At 43.0% G+C, this 27,919-nt stretch overlaps 2 protein-coding genes across 7 annotated transcripts in view; both read right to left on the bottom strand.

Annotated features, from left to right (window-relative positions):
* The window catches only part of LOC115456971 (dnaJ homolog subfamily A member 4-like), a 77,221-nt gene extending 66,497 nt beyond the window's left edge, over positions 1 to 10,724 (bottom strand). Inside the window, exon 1 of the mRNA XM_030186386.1 lies at positions 10,641 to 10,724. The gene's annotated coding sequence lies outside the window, so the exon portion shown is untranslated. The remainder of the gene's footprint in view (positions 1 to 10,640) is intronic.
* Positions 1 to 23,111, bottom strand: part of LOC115456967 (olfactory receptor 5V1-like) — a 46,532-nt gene extending 23,421 nt beyond the window's left edge. The window contains exons 1-10 of one of the 6 annotated variants that reach the window (XM_030186374.1): positions 22,563 to 23,111; positions 20,915 to 22,198; positions 18,698 to 18,931; positions 16,466 to 16,690; positions 15,707 to 15,734; positions 13,868 to 15,261; positions 13,268 to 13,328; positions 10,641 to 11,165; positions 8,873 to 9,009; positions 8,348 to 8,519 (exon numbers count right to left, since the gene is read on the bottom strand). In XM_030186374.1, the coding sequence (XP_030042234.1) occupies positions 8,348 to 8,519; positions 8,873 to 9,009; positions 10,641 to 11,165; positions 13,268 to 13,328; positions 13,868 to 15,261; positions 15,707 to 15,734; positions 16,466 to 16,690; positions 18,698 to 18,931; positions 20,915 to 22,090 (3,952 nt within the window). In that variant the 5' untranslated portion in view covers positions 22,091 to 22,198; positions 22,563 to 23,111. Of the gene's footprint in view, positions 1 to 6,386; positions 6,660 to 8,347; positions 8,520 to 8,872; positions 9,010 to 10,640; positions 11,166 to 13,267; positions 13,329 to 13,867; positions 15,262 to 15,706; positions 15,735 to 16,465; positions 16,691 to 18,697; positions 18,932 to 20,914; positions 22,199 to 22,562 lie in introns of those variants that run through there. The other 5 variants (XM_030186376.1, XM_030186375.1, XM_030186377.1 and 2 more) reach the window with 5 other exon arrangements.
* Between the last annotated feature and the right edge of the window lie 4,808 nt (positions 23,112 to 27,919).

Genomic DNA, 27,919 nt, shown 5'->3' with positions numbered 1-27,919 from the left:
GGATTCATTCCTTAGTCTGCCCCCCTTCAATCTCAATTCACGTCCTCTAGTTCTACCGCCTTCCCATCTCCGGAAAAGGTTTGTTTGCAATAAAGTGATTCCACCAGAGTCATGTACAGAGTCCGTGACAGAGATTAGAATGGGGATAAAAAGAGAGAGTGATTAGATCTGAGATCAGAGCCAGGGATTAGATCTGAGATACAGGGTCATACAGAAAGAACAGTGACAGAGCTGGGGATTAGAACTGAGGCACAAATTAATGCCCACAGGGTCAGAGAGAGATAGTGGCAGAGCTGGGGATTAAAAGTAAGAAAATCCCACAAAAAGAAACATTCAAACTTTCTCCACAGCAGAATTCAGCTCATTTGAGAGGGGCAGGAGGAGGAGGAGGAGGTGATGAAGAACCCAGGAAAATAATATTCTTCTCAGCAGTCAAGACTGGAAGCTCACAGGGGCAGGCACTTCTCTCTTCTCCTGGGACTGCATGGAGCACATTACCTCTGCCCTAAATCAGAATATTGACCAATTCTCTCCTCTCTCTCCCCTTCTCTGAAGAAAAATTAAAATCATCAGGTTTTCCTTCTGCACTGCTCTGCTTACTGGCAGCTGTACAAAACCAAAGAAAAATGACAGCTTTACACATGAGCGCACAAAACTAACGATACAGAGTGTGACATAATTGTATGTACTACAGAAAAATAAATTCCTAATTAATGTCTGCACTTTGCATGAAAACTTCCACATATCAAAAGTTAAAAAAACATACCTTGAGTCCTTCTAGCTTGTTCTTAACTCCATAACATATTTATTTAAAAAAGCATTTTAAATTAAACAACCTAGATTGAACAGAGATATGCACTCTGCCAGCTTTAAAAAAAACCACACGGTTTTCCAAGAGTGGCTACGCCTACCTTTATTTAAGCAATGAGCTCACCAGGTGTCCGAGGATAATGAAATGACTGACTAGGGAGATACTAGAGAAGTTAAATACATGATCAGACCCTTGGGCTGGTGAAGCCTTCTGAGGATCCCAGAACTGACGCAAGAAAGCTAAGCACATGTACAGCCCCTTCTTATCAATTAAACACTTGGGATTGGCTGTGGTTTTCAGTGCAGGAGACCTGGGGTTGATTCCCAGTGATGCTGTGGAGGCAAAATTCAAAGCCTCTTGAGGGGAAGGCTTCTTAGTTATTGTACAATAGTGACACCTACTGGCCAGACTTAGGGGCATGCGCGCACTGGGCTCTAGAGAGAGCTGTGGCCTGGACTGACCCCTACAATTCCCTGGTGAGGGAAGGTTATAAAACATAGGGAAAAGACTCAGGAAGCTGTGAATGAGGGTTCGTGGCTCTTTAGCCCAATGGAGGTTGGTTCCAATTGAACTGGAAGAACAAAGGGGGGATATAACATAGATCTGTAAATACCTGAGCGGAGTCAAATGGGTAGACATGAACCGACTGTTTACGCCTTCAAGGATTACAAAGACAAGGGGTCACCATGTAGTTACATAGTAATACTTTTTAAAACACAAGAAAACAATATTTTTTTCACTCAACGAAGAGTTGAGATCTGGAACTCGTTGCTATACAAGCGATAAAAGCAGTTAGAATAGCCTGAGTTTAAAATAGGTTTGGACAAATTCCTTAAGAAATGTCCATAAACTGTAATTAAAAAGTCACTACTTATCCCTGAGATCGGTAGCATGGATTCTAGCTGCTCTTTGGGATTCTGCCAGGCACTTGTGACCTGGACTGGCCACGTTTAGAAACAGGATACTAGGCTAGATGGACTTTTATCTGACTCAGTATTTGTATTCTTATATGATATGTTCTTAGAAGGAAACTGCTAAGCCAAATAATAAACTTCTTATGCTTAAACGTACTGGGCCTCTTGTTGTGTGGAGTTTTTCATGCTTCTGGGAGCAGCTATGTTTATTCGACGATGTGGAATGACATCACAGACGCATATGTCTTACTGTCCAATTGGTCCCTACCCTTGTGAAGACGGGGAGAGATTGGTTAACCTACTGGTGTCCGATTCTAAATTTCCTTCTTACACTTGTGTTCAAGGAATATTTGTATTCATAAATGTATCCTTTCTCCATAGAAAAAGAACCCATTTATAGGACACCGTATCAAGTGCACTAACATTTTTATGGAGAAAGCTCCTAAAATACATGTTTTTCAGACTTGTTTTGAAAATTAAGACATTCACAGAGTTTGCCTCAAGAACCCCATGAAATGAACCTAAAGAAGCTGGGGAGGTGGTAATGTGATCAAGACATTCAAATACTTCAAAGGTCTGAATAACACACAAGAAGCATTTCTCGATGAAAATAAGTCTAAGGACCAGAAACAGACTCAGAAGTGGCATTAGAAAATATATTTCTTCATGGAAAGAGTGTTGAGTACATGGAACAACATATGAGCTCCAGAAGGGCTGGAGCATCACTAGCAGAGGAGAATTGAAAACTAGCTAGAAACCTTGTCTGAGGTGCTACCATATGAGAGAAGGATATGAGGAGTAGAAAACCCGGAATTCTTGAACTGCCATCATAGTCCATATCTCTGGATTGGCTCTTGTTAGCTGGGCAGAGCTAATAACTTTATAAAGCTAAGCAGTATTTGAGTATTGAAGGCATCTTCATCTAAAGAAGGAACCTCGGTAATCTCAAAACTTCAAGCTTGAAACATCTGATGGTCATACACAGGCCTCACTGCCACCCAACTACTCTCTTGGTTCTGTGGTAACCTACTTTTATTTTTGAAGGGGCTAGTTGAGTCCTTCCCTCTCTGCTTGCATGAACATGAAAGGACATCTAGAAGCAAGACCCAATAAGGAAGAAACAGAGTCAAGAAAGAGGAACGTCAATGCTTTTGAGTCTTTGCTGCTGTTAAGAATTTCAGCCTTGGATCACCGAAGAGCATGATGTCCAATCATTATGGGACTGACTTTCTCAGTCTTATGAGCTTCCATTGCTCTGCCCCTCATCAGCTTCATAAATCTACTTTGCTGGTTTTCTTCTAATTAAGTCTTATTTTGCTATCATTTATGAGCTAGTCCCCCTGCGTGTAATTAAAACCATTGGGAAGTATGCCATTTTTCTTAAGCAACTAAGGAAAATAGTAAATGGATTTCCTGCTTGGTTTGATAAAGCTAATTTCATATTAGTATTTATGTCTTAGCACCTTTACTCATTTGGTAAGTAAGACCCAGTAAGCAACAAAGCCATACTCTGACTCTAGCAACGTAAAAGTCACTCAAGGTATAAAGCAAAGGCACTTGTTTATGTTTATAAAAACAATTGCTATAATCCCTTTCAAAAAATCAAAGCAATCTAAGAATTATATGATTTCATTGGCACACTCTGCAACCCACTGAGCCAGTTCTCTTCCCCTATTTTTCAGATGTTTGGAGGAGTGGAAAGGGACTGAATCACAAACCCTCTCTGCCAACTTTCAATACAAAGGGGCACATTTTTGGACAACTGGAAAGTGAATGGAAATCCCAGGAGTGGTCTAAAATTTTCCCCTCTGGAGACTGGGTAATTTGGCAGCTCTGGATGACCTTGGACTACCACCTCACCCCAGATTGGTGCTTCTCAACAAACCTAGCCAGTTGGGTTTTCAGGATTGCCATAATGAATATGCATGAGATAGATCTGCATATTGTAACCAGGTACCTCCAGGTGCAGCCATGGATAGAACAATCTCCTCCAGCCACGGGCTCCCGGTACAGTCAAGAAATAAATGCCCACCAGCAACTTCAATCTTAAGGCTTTTATTCCATGCAGGTTTCTAGTAGACCTGATACACAGTTCCAAAAGCAGCATTCACCTTCAATCTTAAGCACTTGTAAGCCACCTGAAAGTGTGTGGCAAATAGTCCCCTTTAAGCAGTAGGCTATCAGTCTGGGTTCTTTATCCAGTGCACAATAAACAGTAGTTCAATTCCAAATAGGTAGTTCATTCAGTTTATCATCACAGTTAAACCACAAAGCAAAGGTTTCTACCTCCTACTCTCTTTACCTTCATAATGGGTTCAATACTTTAGGGACTTCTCATACCCAAGGGATTCCACCTTACATCCACTTCACTGGTAGATTCAATACTTTAGGGACCTCTCTTACCCAAGGGTATTCAGCCTGCAAATACTTTTGGGACCTTCTCACACCCAAGGGTTTTCACCCTGCATCTGCTTCACTCTACCCTCTTTTCTCCTTCTCTCCTCTTCTGGGACTCCTTCCCCTCTGCCTAATCAATCCCTGGCTTCTGCTCTCACAACCAATCATTCTCCTCTCATTAGCTTCCCAGACACCCATACCAGCTGAGTTAAGCATTAGACTAATGATGAGCTCCTGCACACAGGGTTTCCTATCTCTCTTTCCCCCTAGTGGCAGCCAATCTACATGTCCTGCCAGCTTACACCCATGTCTTCCCCCATTGCAGCTAGGAGTCCAGTCCGGGTTCTTCATCTCACCCCCTGGCTCCTTGCCTGCAATGCCTTCTGGGACTTGTATTTCAGACTGAAACTGCCTTAACCCAACTATCCTGGATGTGACTCTATCACAACATAATTTATTAGGTTTTGATGTACCGCCTTATTTGCATTGGACGTCAAAGCGGTTTACAGTACTGTCGAACTGTAAGGTGGTATTTGAGATCACAGCACACAGGTGAGTTTGTTCTTCCTGCACTTCAAACCTTGCGACTAGAGGTTACACAGTCCAGTACTTTCTCTATTTGTGGGCCTATTGAGTGGAACAGATTAGCTTTGCGACTTCAAAGTGAAGCTTCTCAGTCTGCCTTTAAAGAAAGACTTGAAGGAACTTTTACTGTACCAGACTTACCATGATTCTGTTTAAGAGCTGGATGAAATGGACAATTATGGACTCCTTGCTAGTGATGCATATTGTAACTTTTGTGTTTTATACGTATATTTTGTTTACTGATTATATATGTTTTCTTGTACCCCGCCCTGGATAAGGGTGAGCTAGAAGTAATACATTTCAAATTTCAATAGCAAAATAACAGCCCAGTTTTGGTCCATCAGTCCACTTCCATCAACCCATCAACCCAATCCAGATCTCCTACGTCATACCTTCTATTCAGATGCCGTAGAAAAATAATAGGTTCATAATCCTGCCTTAAATTTCTTAACCTTTAATTCATCCCTGAGATAGGATTTAATAACACACACTAGATGAAGAAAATAACTTCTTCATTTTAAAAGGTTCTTAACTACTGCAAAAGTTGTTATTCATTTTATAAAGTCTTTCCTAACCACTCAAGTTCCTCTAAAGGTCACATCTGGAGAAGGGACCAGTGTATAATTATTGAAGCAGCAGTTAGCACAGGCAGTCTAGCGAAATGGGCTGCAATGACTGTAGGATCTCTGGTTGATTGAATGTTGAGACTGGTTTGAGACTGCTTTTTTTGCTGATCTTCATTGCACTTATATGTTGATATTATATGATTTTTTTTGTTCTGTTTTTTTTATGTGTTTTTATTATTATTCTGTATGTTTAATTGTACTCTTTTCTGTTGCTTCTGATTTCAACACCGCACTCTACCGTCCACCCAACCGGGCTTTCCCACCTATTTTTCAGATGTTCAAAGGGGACTGAAACACATACTCTCTCTGCCAAGTTTCAGTATAAAGGGACATATTTTTGACCAACTAGAAAGGGAATGAAAATCCTAGTTTAACATTCGGGGAAGTGGGGAGGAAGACCTAGAAATGCGGCTAAGGGTCAGAACAGTGATATTCCAAAGACGGTAGGTGATACGGCAGCTTCAACAGACTTAGAGACGAACTGTGGTTTCTCCTGCATCAGACCTTATTCTTTGCGTAGCTCACACAGTTGGAAGAAAGCACCATCTTGGAAAGTGATTGGAGGTATCTGTCACTTTCTGTTTAAAATCTCCCTCTAAAAGCAGTTTCGGTCTGTACATTTAAAGAAGAAATGCCTTCAAGCCTGTCAAACAGCCACAGTTTGCTTGGCTAATAAATGAATAATGTTTCTATAGCACCATAACTGTGATTACTAATAATCATTTCTAGAGTACATAGACATAGTCAGTGCTGTACACATTATATACAAGTACTTTCTCTGTTCCTAGAGGGTCACAATCTAAGTTTTTGCATCTGGGACAATGGAGGGTTAAGTAACTTGCCCAAGGACACAAAGGGCTATAGTGGGAATTGAACACGGGTTACCAGGATCAAAGCCTGCTGTACTAACCACTAGGCTACTCCTCCATTGCCTTCTACCACAGTCACCAAGCCCTGGCCCCAAAGAGAGCTTACTTTTTAGGTTTAAACACAGGGAGGTTAAGATACAGGCTGAAGAACACAAAGAGGCTTTTCATTCCTAATTCTGCTCACCTGAAAGCTCTGATAAAACTTTCCATGCCTTTTCCCTACTGATTTAGTCTGCTGGTCATGGTAGAACAAGCTGCGAGAAGCCACTGTGAGCTCTCTGGATGTTTATTTTTTTTTTCTATTTGAAATCTGCGTTCCAGCACTGACAGATGTCTCTTCTTCCAGACTCTACGCAGACACTATCTCATCTGGTTTGGCAATTTGAAAAGAGGCTGTCGACCTGGACTTTTCTTTATTTTTCTCTGCAGTGCAAAGTTCTCCAGATCTTTTTTTCTGTCCTTGGTTTTCTTCACTGAAACGTGATGAGATATTCTGGATAGGTGAAGTCATCAAAGAAGCTTACAAAGATGGTCGGGTTGTTGGGATAGTCCACCACGCTGTCATAGTAGTGTCCGTCTTGGTCAGTTGGAGGAAATAACATGGACTCTTCTCCCTTGGTGTATCTGCCAGTGAGAACTCGGGCCAGAAACATGGTCCTTAGTCCACATGAGAGTGAATGTAAGAGGGAGACAGAGGCATCTTTGGCAAAATATACGCCCTTCCCATACAAATGCACTGGAAGAAAAGAAGAATCAAACACAGGACACACATGGGAAACATGTCATGGTTGTACATTTTCTTGTAGACTGGAGTATTCTGCTGTCTTATGCTGACTGGTCCTCTTCTGTTCTATGCTAGTCTATTCTACAGCACAGATGGCATGAGAAATGTTCTGCTCGAGATACAAATTTTGTATTTCTTCTTTGTCATAAACTTTGGACCCTAAGAGTACTCAAGACGGCTTCCTTCCCTTGAGTTACAGCCTGGCATTGGTCAGGAATTATTGGTAAAGATCCTGTTGTGGGTTAGAGCAAGGTGTTAGCATATGGGGTCACTTTGAGATGGGTTAGGGTAAGACTCTGGGGAAATGATATGAGTGAGTGTTAGGATTAGGTTAGAGCCAGAAGCTAGAGTTTGGGTCTGATTTAGCGTCAGGATTACAGAAAAAGACAGGGATAGGGTTAGGGTTGGTCTTAGAGGTAGGGTTAGAATTTGGATTTGAATTATAGTTAGTGGTTAGAGGAAGGTATGGGTTAAGGGTTAAAGTAAAACAGTAGGGTTGGGTTAAAACTATGGAGATAGGTGGCAGTTCTGTAACTTGTTGCATTAAGTTTGGTGCGTCAAAGGCGCACGCTGAGTGATAATTCTCTAAAGCTTTGGGGCACACATAAGCCACTATAAAAACTATCACAAAGTCGCTTTGGTGCAAGAAAACTCAGGCATGACCATTTTCGCCAGGTCAATGTCTGTTCTAAGTTGGCACGTCTAAGTGTGCCATGCAGCACATGCAACTGATAGCATTCTACAGGCTGCATGTGTCACCTGGCATCACTCCCATGCTCTGCCCACAGCTCTATTGCAGTTGTGCACTGAGCGAGTTGTGTGATAAATTACAGAACAGTGTCTTGCCCTTACGTTGCATAACTGTCAATTAATGACACCAATCCTATATGTAAGTGTGGCTAATCTCTAAACTTGGCATGCAGTTGACACCCACGAGCTTATAGAATTGCCTTTATAGAGTTTAGTATTAGCATCGAAGGTTAGATACTAGGATTATGGTAAGAAATTCAGTTTAGGGTAATGTGGTAGGACAAGGGTTAGGGGAAAGGGTCAGCATTTTGGTTAGAGGTTAAAGCTTTAGTCAGTTAGGTTCAAGTGTTAGATTTAAGATAATTCTTCTAGATTTAATGTTGTAGCAGGCAGGTCCGAAAACCAGAGTCACATTTTGGAGCTTAGAAGCAAGGAAGCTAGAACATCCCCACAGAACCCATCTTCAGCTGAGCTGTGGCATTCGTGAAGGGATCCTGTTAGGTTTGTATTTAAAGCAGTTGCTAGTGGACTGTAAGCTACTCTGAAACCCTGCAAGTTACCCCATCTACCACTTGGGTACGCTCATTCCCTGGTGATAAGACGCTACTGACCCTTGTTGAACCTACTGTTGAAACCAATCTTCTGGATGGAGTCACAGGTGCTTGTTTGTGTTCCGTGAAACAGAAGCTGTTCGTTCTGTAATCCTGGAGGGTTCTTCTTTTCCAGCCAGGACCTCTTACAGCAGTAAAAGAGCCAGAGATAAGGGTTCTGGATCCGCTCGATCTGGAAGCACCGTGATAAATGCGTGAGAATTATTCTCAAATTCTGGAACCTACCACACTTATTTTTCCTCATATCTCATCAATTGCCACAGGCAGCCTCCTCTCCTTACAAAGTCTGACCTTGATGCCATCATGCAAGACCTCTCTCTTTACTTCTTCTAATCCATCTCTCATCAGGGAGCCATCATGAAGGTCTCTCTCTTTCCTCTTCCTTAAGTGCCTGCTTGCTAATAAGGGACTTACTGCGCATGGCCTCTATCCCAGTGCCTCCCCATCTTCCTGCATTGCCTCTCTCTATTCTCTTTCCTTTTCTGCTGTCATCAGGGTGTTATCGAGGCTACTTTCTTACTCTACCTTGATGATGGAGATATTCTCAGCTGTTTGGTGAAATCTGTTTGCTACCTTCTTGTACTCATCAGAGGTTACTGGAAGCTCCACCCTCTTACTTAGACAGTCCTGCATCGGCTCCCAGTGGCTGGGGATGTCAGGTTCTGTATCAACAAATCAGACAAATTAGAGCACAGCAGATGCAGCCACCTCAGGGGGTAGATGTTATTCAATTTTAAGGAACGGCAAGGAAGAAAAATGCAGCTCCATTGAGTGGAAAACTCCTGTTATGAAAGAAAAATTCTCTCCTTGGTGGAATAATGTTTAGGGGTAGCAAATGTTACAAGTGACACCACGTAGTCTGCTATTTGATTGGTTCACATGACATGTCTGTACCGGTGAGATGTCTTTTTGTGATATCATAGCTCATTTTGGCCAATTAGGAGCAGCGTGTGAAATCACTGATTATTCTCTGTCAAACATGGCTGCTCGTAGGGAGAACAGCTAACAGAATTTCAAAAATACCAACTTTAAAGGTCTAACGTTTGCTCGGCACTAGGATGGTGATATATATATATATTTTTTTTGAAGAATCCCTCAAACCAGTTGCAGTTTAAAAGAGGGTCAAGTTCACATCCAGGCTAGAACTCAGCTAATTTTTTTTTTTAGCTTCCCCCACCAACTCTTAAACTCAGCAGCCAGGTTCTGCCTTTCTTCCCTTCCTGACAATGCATCAGAAGCACAGGAGGAGACGTTATCAGCAGCATGGATATAAAAAAAAAAAGATGAAAAGAGTGAGCCCAGCCCTACAGGACACATCAGCAGGAAACAAGGACCTACAAGGGGTCTGTGAGCAGCCAATCAGCACTGCACCTGAAGGTAAGGCCATCTTGGGCAGCAGGACTGTAAATAGGGGTGGGTGAAAGGGGTAACTGCTCAGGGCACAAATCTTTTGGGGGGGGTGGAAAAATGACTGAAATGCAAATGTGGGCTGGAAGGAGGTGTGCCACAATCCTTCAGTCATTCAGTTTCAGAAGGAAAAGGGGAGACATCAAAAAAAGAAATGGAGGGCAATTAGAGGATGCAGTGGGAGTCAGGAGCAGGGATAGGGGTATGAGCAGGGAGTATAAATACACTGCCTGCCCTGGGCACTAAAATGCCCAGTTACAGTTCTGATGGCCAGGCTGAGCCAGGCTGAGATTGCACCATGTCATTTATGGACCCTGCAGTTTCAAATTCTCAAAAAAACAAACAAAACAGGAATACATAAAGGCCAAAAAGAGAAGAGGGAAAAAGAGAAAAACACTGACCTTCAGAGACTAAAAGAGAGGGAGAGAGAGTAAAAACAAGGAACAAGGGAGAGAACACAAGGGACTCTGCAACAAGGAAAGACGCTGACTTAGAGGTGCTGGTGACTGGTAACTGTGGCTCATGCTTCTCTCTCTCAGCTATTCCACTATCACATTTTCTACGACTGTTTTAATATATATCACTGTGGACGATTATTGGGGGGAAGCAGTATATACATTTTATAAAGAAATACACGGTGAAATTCTGCAACATCCACTGAGTCAAGACCTGAGCTCCCATCTGACTTTGCCCATAGTTAACCGAAGGATTGTAGGTTTCAAGAGGAAACTTACAGGATCCTCAAGACGGGAAAGTGCATGCAGATGGTCCTGCAAAGCACCAGCTAGGGAAATTAAATGCTCCCCTTACCCTCCCTCCTGATGGGAGAACCTCGAGTGCAGATGGAACATTTCTAGCCTGGGTATTAGAAGCTGTTTTATCTTACCTGAACCGTAGACTCTTCTTTTAATTTTCAAGGTCGTCCTGGTATTTGTTACAGAAGCCTTTTGCTGCTTTAGGTCCACAGTGGCTCTCTCTGCTCCCAAGAGCACCTCTGCTCTTTCCTTCTGCTTCCTGTACCGTGTTTCCAGCTGATAGTTTGCTTCAAGGTCAAAGGGGAGATAGCGAGGGTCGCTTTCATAATACCATTGAACAGATTTTGACAGCTCTTCTGCCACAGCCAAACTTAGCTCTTTCTTATGAAGATGCAGCTGGATAACTTTCAAGGCCTCTATCACACTGTGGCATGTACCCTGGATGGTGATACAGTTGCCACGCAGCAGCCATTTTAGAGGAAACTGGAATGGCCTCTCTAAGATGCTGTTCCAGTTGTCCTCCTGGATGGCAGGAATGAAGGGGCTGGTAACGGTTTCTTCCCAAAAGCGCTCTGTGAAGATGTGGATTGCCTCCTTGGCCTTTGCCACTTCGTTGGGCCTTCCGAAGATATAAACGGCAGATGCTGCATGGTCACCTGTGAACAAAAATAGATATATTGAAACCACCAATCTTGCCAGAGAGAGGTTTTTTTGGTTTTTTTTTTTTGGGGGGGGGGGGGGGGTTGAACAATTCAACTGCCTAGTGGTTAGGGTGGTGGACTTTGGTCCTGGGGAACTGAGGAACTGAGTTTGATTCCCACTTCAGGCACAGGCAGCTCCTTGTGACTCTGGGCAAGTCACTTAACCCTCCATTGCCCCATGTAAGCCGCATTGAGCCTGCCATGAGTGGGAAAGCGCAGGGTACAAATGTAACAAAAATAAAATAGATACTATTGGAGATTCTACATGGAATGTTGCTACTATTGAGATTCTGTTGCTACTATTGGAGATTCTACATGGAATGTTGCTATTCCACTAGCAATATTCCATGTAGAAGGCTGTGCAGGCTTCTGTTTCTGTGAGTCTGACGTCCTGCACGTACGTGCAGGACGTCAGACTCACAGAAGCAGAAGCCTGCGCGGCCACATTGGTGATCTGCAAGGGCCGACTTCTACATGGAATGTTGCTAGTGGAATAGCACCATTCCATGTAGAATCTCAAATAGTAGCAACAGTGGAGGAGTGGCCTAGTGGTTAGGGTGGTGGACTTTGGTCCTGGGGAACTGAGGAACTGAGTTCGATTCCCACTTCAGGCACAGGCAGCTCCTTGTGACTCTGGACAAGTCACTTAACCCTCCATTGCCCCATGTAAGTCGCATTGAGCCTGCCATGAGTGGGAAAGCGCAGGGTACAAATGTAACAACAACAACAAAAAAACTAGGATTACTGCCACTCCAGCAGATGCTCAGGGGGAAATTCTGCAAAGGTCACCAAAATTTAGGCTGCGCACTAAGTATGAATTTTATATCGGCAACTACACGCATAATTTCTGTTATGAAATACTGCATAATTTGGCATTTATGTGCCAAAGCAAACATAAAAGAAGAAATGGGCCTTCAGGAACAGGACAAGGGAAATCTTTATTGCAAAGATCCAACACGGGCTGCATTTTGGCAGCCAAGCTCCTGCGTCAGGGGTCACAAACAAAGTCCTGTGATAATAGTCCTTATAACAACACTACTGTTGAAACTTCAAACTGAGCACAGTGCAAAATCTCTCAATCAAAGTGCCGAGAGCGTTGGCCAGAAAAAAATCACCAAAACCATTGTGTCCCGAAACATTGGCTGAGAACCACTATTCTAGAATCTTAGTGTGTAAGTTCTGGCCACGCTCTTAACTTGCCCATGCCTCTCCCATGTGCAGTGATGCGTGTAGATTTTCCAGATTCTATAAATGGCTCTTTGAATTGCATATGCAAATTTTAGTGTGTGCCCAATTTGGGCGCTATCAATCAATTATTGGCACAAATTGGCAAGAATTTGAATTTCTACATGCATCTTCCTACTTGGTTTTCTATAAAGATGCACCTGTAAATTTTTAAACACGCCTCTGAAAAGGGGGTGGAAGTGGTGGAACCATGGGAGGGGCATGGGCAGGTAGGGGCATTAACTTTAGATGCCTTGATTCTCCCTCTCTCTCTGTCTGCCACACAGCCAGTCATATCCTGGGGAACAGATATACAGCTGGTTTAAGTAGAAAGATGTACAGATTCCAAGGGAGGGAGCTGAATTATCAGTGTTAGAGGGGGAAGCATTGGGCCCATTTTACAAAGGCGTGCTAGCATTTTTAGCCTAAGTACATAAGCAATGCCACACTGGGAAAAGACCAAGGGTCCATCGAGCCCAGCATCCTGTCCACGACAGCGGCCAATCCAGGCCAAGGGCACCTGGCGAGCTTCCCAAACGTACAAACATTCTATACCTGTTATTCCTGGAATTATGGATTTTTCCCAAGTTCATTTAGTAGTGGTTTATGGACTTGTCCTTTAGGAAACCGTCTAACCCCTTTTTAAACTCTGCCAAGCTAACCGCCTTCACCACATTCTCCGGCAACGAATTCCAGAGTTTAATTATGCGTTCCTATGGGCGTCTCTAGTATTTAGCACACGCTAATCATTAATGCGTGCTAAAAACGCTAGTGTACCTTTGTAAAAGACCCCCATTGTGAGATAAAGGGAAGGGTCTTGTCTATGAACGTACCAGCATCATTGATTCCCTCTGGGCACCTTTTCAGCAGGCTTTGATGCTCCTCCTGTGGCACCTGCAAGGAGAGATCTGAATCAGGTAAAAAAAAAACTGAAATCAGTGCCTGAGATCAGAGCTACGAGAGTTTTCTGCCCATTTGCAAAGCTACCTTGCGGGATTTCTTTTTTATTTCCCGTTCTTTTTTTTTTTTTTTTACTTTGTGTTTTTTTAGGTATAGTTTTGATTTGTGTACTCTTGTATTTTATTTTATTGTTACCCCAGTTTGGATGGTTTTCTGGGGGGACAGAATATAATTGTTTAAATCTATAAACAAAACATTCATTCATTGCCTCAGCTACAAACTCAGACTGTAAGCCCTGCAGCGACAGAGAAAATACCTGAATGTATACCAGTTTGATGGTTTGCAGGTGGTATATATTAAAAGATTCCTAACCTCTGTTTCAAAATATGCTTAAATATAACAAATTAAGTGCATGAGAGACAAGAGAAAGAAGACCCAGGAATAAACCCGAAAGAGGAAGTGCCTGAGGCAGAAAAAGGCAAGGTATGTTTAGATGCAGCGGCAATACTGTTCCTTAAGGGGGAGCTAATTACCATTTTCTGTTCTTGCAATGATGACATGGCGTCACCTGGAGGTCCTACTCTCAGTTGTATGATGCACTGCAGCTCCAGACTCAGCTTCTGAAGAATTTCAGCTCCACTCTCCTCAAAATACTGACACAAAGTGCTTGTGATGGGCACAGTGTCAAATGTGATGGCCTGGAGGTCTGCTCTGATGATCGCCCTGGCTGCGCGGACATGCTTCTGGAGGCCACTTACCACCAGAGATGTGGATCCATGAAGGGTGGCCACATCAGTAATCACATTCAAATTCCTCCAGTTCATGGTCTTCAACAGGTCTTGACCTACATCCACCAGTTCCTGTCTCGTCAGCTCCAACCTTTCCTCAACAGGAGAAAACTCCTGTAAGAATTCTTTGAGGATGGCTTCCTTGTTGCTGACATTGGGTTCAAAGCCCACTAGAGCCACCTCCTTCAAAGTACCATTTGCTGATTCCACAGGGTAGACAGCTATTTTCCCTTCCTCTTCTAAGCGTTGCAGCAATGTTTGCCATTCCATATCGGCCACCCAACGCACTGCAGCCTCTGATATCCCAATGTTGACCTGAAACATCAAGCTCTGAAACTGCTTTTCTGCTGCTCTCAATGTCTCACAGTTCAGTCCAAAGATCCCGAGACTTGACATGTCACCAGATCTGGGAAGCAACTCAAGAAAAGCTGCGATGTCCCTGTCCAGAAAGAACCTCCTTGAGAACTTCTCCATGCCAAAGGCTTGAATGAAAGAATACTGGTAGCTTGAAATGGAAAGTGGGGTTGAGTGAAAAGCATTCAATAGCTCTTGAAACCTTCTCTGCAGCAGTGCTACCTGCCAACGGGGACCTTCAAATGTGATGACCCTGCAGTCTTCCTCCAGTTCAATGGTCACATTGGGGCATGAAGTTTCCAGCTCTTTTTCCATCACATCCTTCACAATAATGCATCTCAGTAAGTGTGGGACTGGATGTTGGCTGGTTATTTGTTTCTTTTGGAAAACCATGCTTTTGAGGATCTGCTGTGCCATCCTGACCTCATCCTTTAGGCCAATTAAACACATCTGCTCATATAGCCTGATGGATGGAAATTCATTCAGTACAGAGGGGTGCTTATGGAGCATGACTAGCAACTCAGGATCTTTCTCATAGTGGACGGTGTAGTTGCATCTCATGGCTTGAAATGTTGCCTCACATGTTGACCGCCAGTGGAAAAGTTGTCTCCAGTTTGGAAAACGGGAATTTACTGGAATAAACTGGAGGATCCTCCGCTGCTGGCAGATCCTAAGCTGACACTGGTGCCTCTGAAAACTGCTCTTAAATGTCTTAAGCACAGCCCTGTGATTATACAGATATCGAACATAGATGGGGTCATCCATCAGAAAGAACCCAAGAGTCTCTGAAAAGAACAGAACACCTTGTGTTTAAAAGAAGAAAAGCAATTTGAATTATCTGTTTCTAAGATGTTATCATCGTGAACTGGAATGGAAATCAAAAACATTGTTGCCTGTTGTACGGTTACATACTGTGTTCTGCGTTTCAGGGCGTGCTCAGTGGAAAAATAAATAAATTAAATAATCCTTTCATCCTACAGGATGGATGCTGGGAAATATGTACTGACCAGTGGGGTCTAACAGTGTAATCCTATATTCTGTTCTACAGCACAACTGCCATGGGAAGCATACCAACAAGGGCTGCAATTTTTACATATTTTTAACCCAGATGTGAATATTGTAACTGTTCTCTTCCTACGTTTGTAGGCGTATGATAACAAAAAGTAGCCTGGGGATATGGGGAGGGGAGGATTTCAGATGTGCAGAACAGAGTTTACGGTCTGATCTTACCAGCACAGTTGAGGTTCTCATCAATTAACTGCAAAAGTAAGAAGTAATGAGTTAGAATTTTTGTGGGTAGAATACTGAAATACACAAAAATATGTGATAAATAATGATAAGTCCATTCCACCAACACTCAAGTCTCGACTCTCTGCAAATGCATAATGCAGTCTGCCTCAACAAAGTGACCTTCCATGAACAGGAAATGACATGGTTCCCATTTTTCTATAGGACATAGCAATATCTTTCATCCAGTGTCAAGCAATAATGTCCCATGTAGAAGAAGGAGACCCCCATAACCTCCTGAAGCAGGTAATGTCCCTTGTATAGGAAGTGACTCAACTTCCTGCAATCAACAAATTTCCATCAATGGGAAGTGACCCAGATTTCATACAGTTAGCAAATTCTCATGTATAAGGAGTGACCTAGACTTCATGCAAATAGTAACTTCCTTTGTACTAAAAGTTAGTAGATTGCCAAATACAGGAAGTGACCCAGAATTCTTGCAGGAAATAAGCTGCTGTGTACAGGAAGTAACCTCCTTCAGCTAAGTTGGGGGGAAAAACAGGGATGCTTGCGGTGAACAAATAAATGTCTAGAGATCAGAGTTGACATGAATTGACCAATAACAGCATTCTGAAGCACATCAGGTGACCTAGTTCCATTCATTACAGCACCCATCCTCAACATGTCATATGATATGTATTCAACTAATCAGACATCGTAATCTGATAATATCCTAATTTTTTTTCCTTTTGTAGGTGTTACCGTGTCAGGTGCAGGCATTCCTGGTGGGCACAAGACCTTCACATATCTTATCCAGGTGCAGGGTCTTCCTATTGTGAACTGGTCAATCTCTTCCAGCATGGTCTGAAGAACTCTGTCCCTAGAAAACTGTCCAAGAGAATCCGACTCCAGCAAAGGGATGGCGATGGACTCAAAGAAAGAGCTGTAGAGGGAGAGAAGACTGCTGTGGACAAGCTGATGGATTGCCTGAGGAGAGACAAAAGAGGATGCTTAGGTTGTTTAGATGGCCAGTTGCCAAGGTCGCATCCTTGTGGCTAGTGCAATCACCCTACTGCTGCTACTCACAGGATGACTTTGGCGACGTATCTCAAAGTGTCTGTGGATAGTGTGCATTTCTATATAGCAAGCAGGTCCCCCAAAGTGGGTGGTAAACTAGTGTGCTGTAATAGCAAATTTGCCACCCAAGCTGTTATAGGGTAGTAGCAGAAGTCAGCAATGGGGTTCCTTAAAATTAGCTGTGGGTGCTTCTGTCTGCAGTATCAAATAATCAAAACTATTCCCAATAAATTCTCTGGAAAAAAATAAACAAATGGTATAATACCAGAGGAAACTCTAACAAGGAGATTAATAAGTGCAAGGATTAGCCTTATCAAATGTGCAAATATATACCTCACAAATCTCAGAACTGAGTAAATTAATCCTATCACTTTCTCCAATAAAACCTCATGCACATCCAAAAATAAAAATGTGCACTAATCTTTCTATTCTATAGTCTAAATACTCTCAAATCTGTACTATCATGAGTATATTTAATCAAAACCAAAGGGCACTTAACGTTCAAGTGGTTCAAAAGATCCTCAGTGGAGCAGGGACTGAAAATTAAGAGAAGGGCACATTTCCCTGCAACAGATCCAGCTACAAGCTATGCCAAAACATTTCACAGGACCCCACAGACATTCACAGGGGAAAAATATTCAACATAAAAGAATCTTTCACATGCTCATCTTCCAATGTGGTATATATCATTCAGTGTAAAAAATGTAACGAAAGATGCTATATTGGAGAAACAGGCCAGATGCTTAAGACAAGATTTAACCCGCACAGACACCACATGAAGATAGCCGGTGCCAGTCGGGTTCCCACCCCTGTGGGACAACACTTTACAAGACCAGAACACTGCACCAGTGATTTCATAGTAAGAATCCTGAAAGATAACTTTAAAACAATACAGGAACATAAGACCTTTGAAGTCAGAATGATTGAATATTTTGACACCCTACAGACAGGACTTAACAAGGATCTGGGTTTTCTAGCCCATTATAAACCATAAGGTTGTATTTCTCTGTTTATCACCCTCCTCTCACCTATCCACACCCATCCTGTTAGAATATCAATGAAATGCTTTGATGTCCCCATGCATACCTCCTACCCACCCCCTCCCTCCCACCCTGCCAGACTGTCAAAGTAATGCTTGAATGTTTTCACTTATATATACTATCTGCTACCACATTTGCTTTTTTCAGATTTGACGAAGAAGGGCAACCTTCGAAAGCTAATCAAGAAATGTATTATGTCCAATAAAAAAGGTATCATCTTATTTTCTTTTCCATGTTTTATTTTGTTTGATTTCTATGGATACATAAAGAAACAGAGATCAACAACCAAGCTATAGGTGAAACCTTCTTATTGGATTAACATATGTTAACACACATACATATATATATGTATGGCGGAGTGGCCTAGTGGTTAGGGTGGTGGACTTTGGTCCTGGGGAACTGAGGAACTGAGTTCGATTCCCACTTCAGGCACAGGCAGCTCCTTGTGACTCTGGGCAAGTCACTGAACCCTCCATTGCCCCATGTAAAGCCGCATTGAGCCTGCCATGAGTGGGAAAGCGCGGGGTACAAATGTAACAAACAAACAAAAAAATATGTGTGTGTGTTATATATACATACCATATGCACAGAATCTAAAACTTAGATGAGCTTGTACTATTCAAACCCAATATAACGCATTGTTTCTCCACTGATCTGATAAATTGTGGATAACGTTCGAAAGCTTCTCAAACATACATTGTTAATCCAATAAGAAGGTTTCACCTACAGCTTGATTGTTGATTTCTGTTTCCCAATGTATCCATAAAACATTCTTCTCTCAATTTATTCAGATCTGAGAAATCTTATTGACATGACGTCTATGTCTCTATCCCATTGGCTGTTTCTGGATGGATGACAGTTCCTCTGTCATTCCTACCTCTTTGGCTCTGTTTTCTTGAAAGAGTTCCTCATCCAGTCGAATGATGTAGATAACTTGGCAGCTGACACCTGGGATGTGGGTGGCAGGGATGGAGACTACCTCTCCCACTGGGAGCTCTCCAACTTCCAAAAGGCTTCCAAGGATCTTCCTGAAATTCAGAAAGTCTCCCTGAGGACAAAGCGGTGAGATTCTGCTTCCCTGAGAGATAAAAGGGAATACTACCACATCTGTCTGGTAAAAAGAAGAGAACAAATCATTAAGCATATAACCCTAGAAATATGGTGCTCCCATAATGTTTGACTAAACAGGACAGACGTCCTACTGATGTGAAGACTTGGGAGATATGAGTTGATCAAGAAAGGTTTGCTGAAAAATTAGAAGCAATGATGTTCAGTAGAGTCCTCATGGCATCAAAGAGATAATTTCCCTCTAGATTTAGGATGACCAAGTCCTGTCCCTGAAAGCCACAACCAACCCACTGTTCATTACCGTCTTTTATTTATTCCTTGCTCTCCCTATTCTGAAAATACTTAAAGTGAGAGAACAACACACACAGAGAAATTTTCAGATTGCCAATTGGTTCTTTTGTTCACCCAATCATTGCACCAGTTTTCAAACAGAAAGTGCATATCTACTTTCACTTTGTCAACTAAGGAAATGTACTGATAATTGCATCTCATTTTTTGAGTGGGTTCGCGTTACGACTAAAGCAACCCATACAAATTTTAAAAGCAAACTTAATGGAGCAATCCCTACCATGACCCTGTTCCCAGGGAACACCTCTGCTGAATGTGGCTCAAAAGATATGGATTGTGGAACAGCCATGGCATGCAACTACACCATCCGCTGATAGATAAGAGATTGGGTTAGTGAGCATGCTCTGCTATTATGAAACAATTCCCATCCCTTAGGTGCTGCAAAGAGATGTGTTTAGGTGGCCTAGAGATTCAGATCAGGGAGCTCAATGCCTGCATACAGGTTATGTAGTTTTCAACTAGCTCTTTTGCCTACATAAATAATAATTTACACAGGTCAATGGCTTTTGAATGCAGCCCTCAGTGGATCCTGTAGTATCAAAGAGAAAAAGAGATGGAAAAGGAAGGATGAGAGGACATGAGGAGGGGAAGGGGGGGCAGGGCTGTGCCAACACGGTAAGTGCCGCAGGGAGTGCCTGCCTTCAAGGGCGCCGCGCCGTCAAGTTGTATTTAAAAAAAAAAAACCTTACTCCTCCGCTCCATCCCCGATTCCCCGGCACTTTAAATTTACCTCGCTCCGCCTCCGACATCTGCACAGCATCAGTGAAAGTGCTGCCTGTCTGACGTCTCTCCAGCAGCCTTCCCTTCGCTCGTTCATTCCCTCTGTGTCCCGCCCTCAAGGAAATGATGTCAGAAGAAGGCAGGACACAGAGGGAACGAACGAGCGAAGGGAAGGCTGGTGGAGAGACGTCAGACAGGCAGCGCTTTCACTGACGCTGCGCAGACGTCGGAGCCGGAGGCGGAGAGAGGTAAATTTAAAGTGCTGGGGAATCGGGGATGGAGCGGAGGAGGCTCAGGCTCAATGAGAAGTATGCTCAGAGCCTCCTCTGCAGGCCAAACCCAGCCATTTCCTCCATTGCGCCCCAGACAACAGCTTGGAGGAGCAGCGCTCAGCTCTTTGGCACCGCCCAGCTCTTCCACGCGCCTTGGAGCCAGGCAGGTCCGGGGGGGAGGGCGGGTGCACGCAAGTGCGCCAGCTGATAGTCTGCAGGGGGGGCGCCAACTGATGGTCTGCAGGGGGGCGCCAGAGACCCTAGGCCCGGCCCGGGGGGGGGGGGGGTTGTATTGACAATACTATAAGAGGGTAAGGGGATAGGAGAAGGTGTAGGAGGGGAGGGAGGAAGGGAGAAGAGTAATCCCAAATACTATGGGAATTTCAGGTGAATTTGAGAGGAAGTGGTGGGAGGATGGCAATAGAACAATAAGGACCTGGCTCACAGTGGGAAGGAAGAAGGGAGGGGAAAAGGAAACATGAGTGCCACTATAGTGGAGTTAAAGTTTGCCCTCCCCATATATAGTCAGTCTTGTTTTCATACATTCATTCTAGGAACCCAGCTCCTCTGCTTATTTGGAGATCAGAAAGATGGACTTGTTGGTGGCACTCAAAGACTACAATCGTCCAACCATTAAAATTTATAGCCATGTCCGTATTCTAAGCCTCATAGTATTTGCCTCTCACCTTCTGGTCTTTTATAGATTCTGTCACCACCTCTGTCTTCACATCCTTCAGGGAAAGAAGAATCTTAGGAAGGAGGTAGTGCATGTCTTTTCTTTGAGAATAGTGCTTCAAGCACACATTTTGAATGTTGGCGATTGCCGCATCTTCTTTAGCCACAAATGCAATGCTTTGGAGGGGACAGCGAGGCTGCATGCTGAAGAAGGCTTCCATTGCCAAGACGATGCACTCCATATGAGCTGTTGTTTCTCCTATCAGATCACAGCACAGAACAGCCAATGACTGGAAGTTATCCTGGGCTGCCCTTTCCAAGGAACAAATGATGCCACTGGTTAGCAAGTGTTTTGTTGAATCATCGTGATCAGTCTGAAGATCATGGAAAATAAGATGAAAGATAGTTTGTGGGGTTCTTCTGTTGCTCAAGACACATTGTCTAAACAAAGTCATTGAGTTTTGAGAGACCCTGCTAATTATTCCTGGGGGCATGTTGTGATGAAGAGCATGTTCACCATGGCTTATTATCATGATAGCATCTTGTCGTAAGTTTGAAGGATTGCCCTTCCAGACAAAGACAGTGAGATCATTTAGTGACTGGAATAAACTAACCACTTTGGGATGAGTTGAAAGATCAGAGTTTGGCCTTGATGCACCTTTCATATATGAGCTTACGAGGTAGAGAACTTTGCTGATGGCATTCATAGCTACTTTCACTATATCTCGAGGACCACAGATGTGAAGGGAAGCATACTCCTGCTCCAACATGCAGTTCACTTCAACTCTCCACACAGGCAAATTCATAGTCTTCTTCAGTGATTTCCACAGGGTAACTTCAGCTGGGGTCACAAAGAACTTTTCCTTGACAAGAGACCATCTCTTTTGGAAGTCACGAATGGCTTGGCCTGCTTGCTTGACCTGGGACGCAAATCCCTCCACTGATACCTCTGTCTCACTATGTTGTAGAGACTCTACTATAGACATTCTTCTCTGAAGGTTATTGGACTGAACCTCTACCAACGTTCTGAAGATTCTCCACTCTACTGACTCTATGAGTTCCCTATCCATTGTGAAGACTTCTTGACTTGTTGCCTGTTCCTCCTGCATTTCCTGCAAAGAAGATGGAATGTATTGAGAACTTTGATAATGGGCCAGGTTTGACGGAATTCTTAAGATGGAAGGCATCTTGCTACAGGGGCTCCTGCACAGAGAACATTCAGAGTTCCAGAGGATGAAGAACTGGAAACTTTAAGAATTCTTATCTTCTCTTGGCCCTCCATATTTTGGGGCTTTCTGTGAAGAATGAGAAATTGACATCTGTTGGAGACACATCCTACATAAACTGGAGCTGAGGTTCCCATCCCAGCCTCCCCTGCACTGTGTGGCCTTGAGAAAGCTACTTACTCTCTTCACAACTGTGGCAGGAAACATTGTAAACCTTGAAAAAATATATAAATATATATATATATATATATATAATTTATCATTTATTAAATGTTTACTGTACTGCTAAAGTTTAACAGGTTAAGGCAGTTTACGTCAAAATCAAATTATACAAAAGAGAGAAAGGAATTCCATTAAATATAGAAAAGTAAAAAGTCAATACAAGAAGTCAAATAGATACATTCAAAAAGAAAAAATAAACAAACAATGTTACCTTCAGAAGAAAGTCCCACCAGTGATCTTATACCCAAAAGCACTGGTTAAAAAAATAATATAGTTCATAGTTCATCTTACTGCCCATCAACCAATATGTCTTATTCAAATCACAAACCAGATTTATGGTGCTGGAAACCAGTTTCACAGAGTTGGTCCAAAGGCATCAGTCAGTAAACATAGCATCTTGGTCTCACCTTATTACTGTTAAACCTAAAGTTACCTGGGATGAATGGAGAGACAGTAATGGTGGCACAGGTGATGGTGATACGAAGGTGATGAAGACGAATGCTTTCACTTTCTAAGCTTTCTTTTATCAGCTCCCCACCCACAAGCTTTCAGATTCAGGATCTGCCTCTGCGCGCCCTCCGCTGACTCTTCCTTGAGTGTTTTTGTCTCACTGTCTCTGGATTCACTCCTCTGCTCTTTTCATCACTCATTCTCCAGTTGTGCTGGTTGCCTGAGGCGATCTGAAGTTCCTTTTTCAGACGACACGCCTGAGTTTCATTTCTTGGAATAAAGTTGCTTTCATTTCCTGCAGCTTGGAGGAGACACCTGTGATCAGAATGTGCAGAGATGTTAAAACTGCAAACTTGTCTCTTTTATCCTCTTAAAACATAGTAACATAGTAGATGACAGCAGAAAAAGACCTGCACGGTCCATCCAGTTTGCCCAACAAGATAAACTAATATGTGCTACTTTTTGTGAATACCTTACCTTGATTTGTATCTGCCATTTTCAGGGCACAGACTGTAGAAGTCTGCCTGCCTCCCAACCACCAGCCCCACCTCCTACCACCTGCTCTGCCACCCAATCCTGGTTAAGCTTCTGAGGATCCATTGCTTCTGAACAGGATTCCTTTATGTTTATCCCACGCATGTTTGAATTCCGTTACTGTTTTCACCTCCACCACCTCCCACAGGAGGGCATTCCAAGTATCCACCACTCTCTCCGTGAAAAAATACTTCCTGACATTTTTCTTGAGTCTGCCCCCCTTCAATCTCATTTCATGTCCTCTAGTTCTACCGCCCTTCCCATCTCCAGAAAAGGTTTGTTTGCGGATTAATACCTTTCAAATATTTGAACGTCTGTATCATATCACCTGTTTCTCCTTTCCTCCACGGTATACATGTTCAGGTCCGCAAGTCTCTCCTCATACGTCTTGTAACACAAATCCCATACAATTTGCAATACCCTCTCACCAGTATCAGCTGTACTGATACTCTACTGTGCCCTCCTAGAAGTAACTTTTGCATGATGCTTACCAAACACATCCTGCTCCCATAGGTTCTTTACAAAGTGTGTCCTTGTTTTGGTAGAAAGGAGTTCCAGAGCCAGGGGTTGTGGTCACAGGGTGGGGAGCATCAACTCAGTCATAGCTAAATGTGAATATCTCACCAGGGAAAGGGGGTGGGGCATGCGACTAGAAATTGAGGTGGTGGTAGCTTTATTTTCTTAAGGAGGGGGGCAGGCAGAGGCAACCACAACCCCATAACTCACGAATCACAACTTATAATTTAGTAATGGTTCTTTCTAGGGGTTGGGGAAAGGGACTCTTTTAACAAGGGAATATTTCATCCTCAGGATTCAAAAGGTGGGAAGTTTCTCAAACAGTTTGACAAGAGAATAGGTGTATAGGAAGAGATACAACAAGAAGAAGGAAATGATATTGCCACTGTACAGTACTTTGGCGATACCTCATCTGGAGTATTGTGACGATTTCTAGAGGCTGGACTTCTGAAACTATACAGGAAGAGTGGCAGCAGGTAAGAGAAAGGCTACTATAATGTTGGAAGGTCTACACCTGAAGTCCTAGGAGATGAAACCTAAGGACCCAAATTTGTACAGTATACCCTAGAGGAGAGGAGAGAACAATGTGATGGAAACATTCAAGTAAGTCACAGGTCTAAATAACGTACTAGAAAGGAATGTCTTTCATTGGAAAGAAAAGTCAAGAACAAGAGGTCACATTATGAGAACCCAACAGGGTAGAGCCAGGAGTAACATCAGAAAATATTCCTTCATGGAAAATGCAATGGATGTGCAGAATGGGCTCCCAGGGAAGGTGGTGGGGGGTACAAAGCAATAACAGAATCGAAGGAAGCCAGGGATGGGCACAGGGGATCCTTCATGGTGGGGGAGCTGGGTGAAAGTCAGGGGTCCTGTGGGTGTGTGCTATTGAAATAAATCAGGCCAGAGGGGCATGAAATGAGCCTGCGTTTTCTAGGTTTCTACGGTGATGAGGATTGCCACCCACTCTGTGGGTGCTTGAGCACCCCCAAATATTGAGAAAATTCCTTGTATGTGTCCATGGAGGGGTTATTTACATTGAACTTAGCACCCCCAATAATTTTGAAAAGTTGGCTCCTATGGTGACGAGGATAACGTATGGCAGATAAAGACCAGCAGGGTCCATCTAGCCTGCCAAGCAAGGTGGATAGATTCACACCTGCAGATCCGTGCAGAACTTACAGGTCAACCTCCTCTATGCCTTTGCTTAGGATTGTACCTACTGTCCCTGTCGTTTGTTTTCCTTTGATCCCATCCTCTTACCAGATAGAGATCCTCTGAATTTATCCCGTGCCTTTTGAATTCTGTCACTGTTTTAGTCCTCACCACATCTTCTGGGAGGATGTTACAGGCATCCACCACTCTTTCTATGAAGTATTTCCTGATGTTGCTCTTCAATTTGCCTACTTTCAGTTTCATTTCATATTCCGTAGCTTCCCTGTCTCTGAAAAAGGTTTCTTTGTATATTAATACTTTTCAAGTATTTAAACGTCTGTTTCATATCCTCCAGGGTATATATATTCAGGTCTTCAAGTCTCTTCTCCTACATTTGTGTGTGTAACTTAGGGGTCCTTTTAGGGAAAGAGAATGGGACTTGATATGCTGCCTTTCTGTGTTTTTTTGCAACTACATTCAATGTAGCTTACATAGTATATACAGGTATTTATTTGTACTTGGGGCAATAGAGGGTTAAGTGACTTGCCCAGAGTCATAAGGAGCTGCAGTTCCCCAGGATCAAAGTCCACTGCACTAACCACTAGGCTACTCCTCCACTCCAGGGTTAGGACTAGGACTAGGGGACACTCGAGGAAGTTACATGGAAATACCTTTAAAACAAATAGGAGGAAATATTTTTCACTCAACCAATAGTTAAGCTTTGGAACTCTTTGCCGGAGGAGGTGGTAACAGCGGTTAGTGTACCTGGGTTTAAAAAAAGGTTTGGACAAATTCCTGGAGGAAACGTCCATAGTCTGCTACTGAGAGACACAGGGAAGCAACTGTTTGCCCTGGGATTTGTAGTATGGAATGTTGCTACTCTGAGATTCTGCATGGAATCTTGTCACTCTTTAGGATTCCAGAATCTTGAAATTCTTTAGGGTTCTACATGGAATGTTGCTACTCTTTGAGATTCTGCATGGAATCTTGTCACTCTTTAGGATTCCAGAATCTTGCTATTCTTTGGGGTTCTACATGGAATGTTGCCACGATTTGGTTTTCTGCCAGGTACTTGTGACCTGGCTTGGCCACGTTTTGGAAAACAGGATACTGGGCTAGAAGGACCATTGATCTGACCGTATGGCTACTCTTTATGTTCAACAGTATCATAGCAATGCTATTTGAATGTTCTAATGTGTAATTTTAGATATTTCCAAAGCCAGGTAGCACATGAAATGTCCGGGCCAAAAGTATAAGCTGTAAGTGTTGGCACTGATATTCAGCATCTGTGTGTGTAAAGCATGTGCTAAGCATGTTTATTCTTATGTATGTGTCTTAAGCAGCAGACAGTACACATGCAACACCATTGAAAATCTGCATAAACCATATTTACATGTATAGCAGGAGGTCACCAAACTTTTCTTTTAAATATTCACTCGAACAGTATATGTGAATTGTACATTGTTCCTATGGGAAAATTTTTGTATGTATTGAGATTAAGCTCTGGGTGTGAGATTCATTCTTAATGTTCTCTGAGGGTCCAAGATGATGTGAGATGTATTGTAATAATAGTTTATAAGTACAAGTATATCTCTAAAATAAATAAATAAGTAAAGTAAAAGCAAGCACAAGATTCAAAGGAAGGTAGAGAGCATGCCGAGCCCATCAGTGATGCTATAAAAACCTTTAACAGATTAAATACAGGAGACCAGCACAAGAATGGACTAATTTTTATTCAGTAACTACCAAAAAGTGTGTTGCAACATCATAAAAATACAAATATATCCTGTACCTAATCCAATCAACTGATGTGATATAAATAAAATAAATCACACCAAACTCATACAAAAACATGTTAAAAACAATACCACAGAAATAATTCAATGCAAAAAGTGATGTAAACCTTTTAGAACATAATCATATAATTAAGACATTCCCAATCAATCACAGCTCACACTAATTAAGGGGCTAATTTTTTAAATGACTACAGGAATAAAATAAGCCCCATTCCTGATCCCCAGAGGCCAAAGATCCGTGTTTTCAGGACAGATAAGGAGGCTGTGTAATCGGTCAAAATGTCCATTTCCTTCAACAGTTTATTCCAACCAGCTGGCACTGTGCAAAAGAAGACTTTTTGCCAGGTTGGCAACAATCTAGGTTAGTGTATTGTTGGTAGTAACAAAACAGCATCTTCAACAGATCTGAGGGTACAACTACAGTTTGCATCTCATCAGACATCCCTGTAAGTAAGATGAATCATGGTTCCAGATAACATTAAGGGGACATTTGTATAACTGGGCTCCTCCATCCACGGGCCCTAAGAATGCCTGATGAGATCCCATTCCATTGGTGCCCCATATAAAAGGCTTGGGGAGGCTTAGTTTCCCCAACCCAAACCTTCATCTTCCCCTCTTTCCTGCTCACCCTCTCGCTGCTGCTTCCGCTGGTCATCTTTGGCAGCAGCAGTAAAATCTGTGGGACCTTTTCTGTGATATCATTTATTTGCTTGATATACCGCTAATTACAAAATGTTAAAGCAATGCTGGATGACAGCAAGGGAGAAAAGGGGGGGAGAGACAGAGAGAGAGGACCATGAGGGAGGGAGTATAGAAAAAGAGAGAGCGGAGACAATGCTGAATGGGAGGGGAGAAAGGGGCAGAGAGAGAGAGCGCCATAGGGAAGGAATGTGGAGAAAGAAAGAGAGAAGGCAATGCTGGATGGGGGGGGGGGGGGAGATAGACAGAGAGAAACAGAGGGCCATGGGGGAGGGGGTGTGGAGAAAGAGAGAGAGGAGGCAATGCTGAATGGGAGGGAGGAAGGGAGAGAGACAGAGACATGTGGGAGGGGATGTGGAGAAAAAGAGAGAGGAGGCAATGCTGGATGGGGGAGGGAGAGAGAGAGAGGGCCATGGGG

Source organism: Microcaecilia unicolor, chromosome 14 (genome assembly GCF_901765095.1).
Source record: "Microcaecilia unicolor chromosome 14, aMicUni1.1, whole genome shotgun sequence".
Classification (NCBI taxonomy): Eukaryota; Metazoa; Chordata; class Amphibia; order Gymnophiona; family Siphonopidae; genus Microcaecilia; species Microcaecilia unicolor.
The sequence above is the reverse complement of the archived record's forward strand: the minus strand, read 5'-3'. Positions and strand labels throughout refer to the sequence as shown.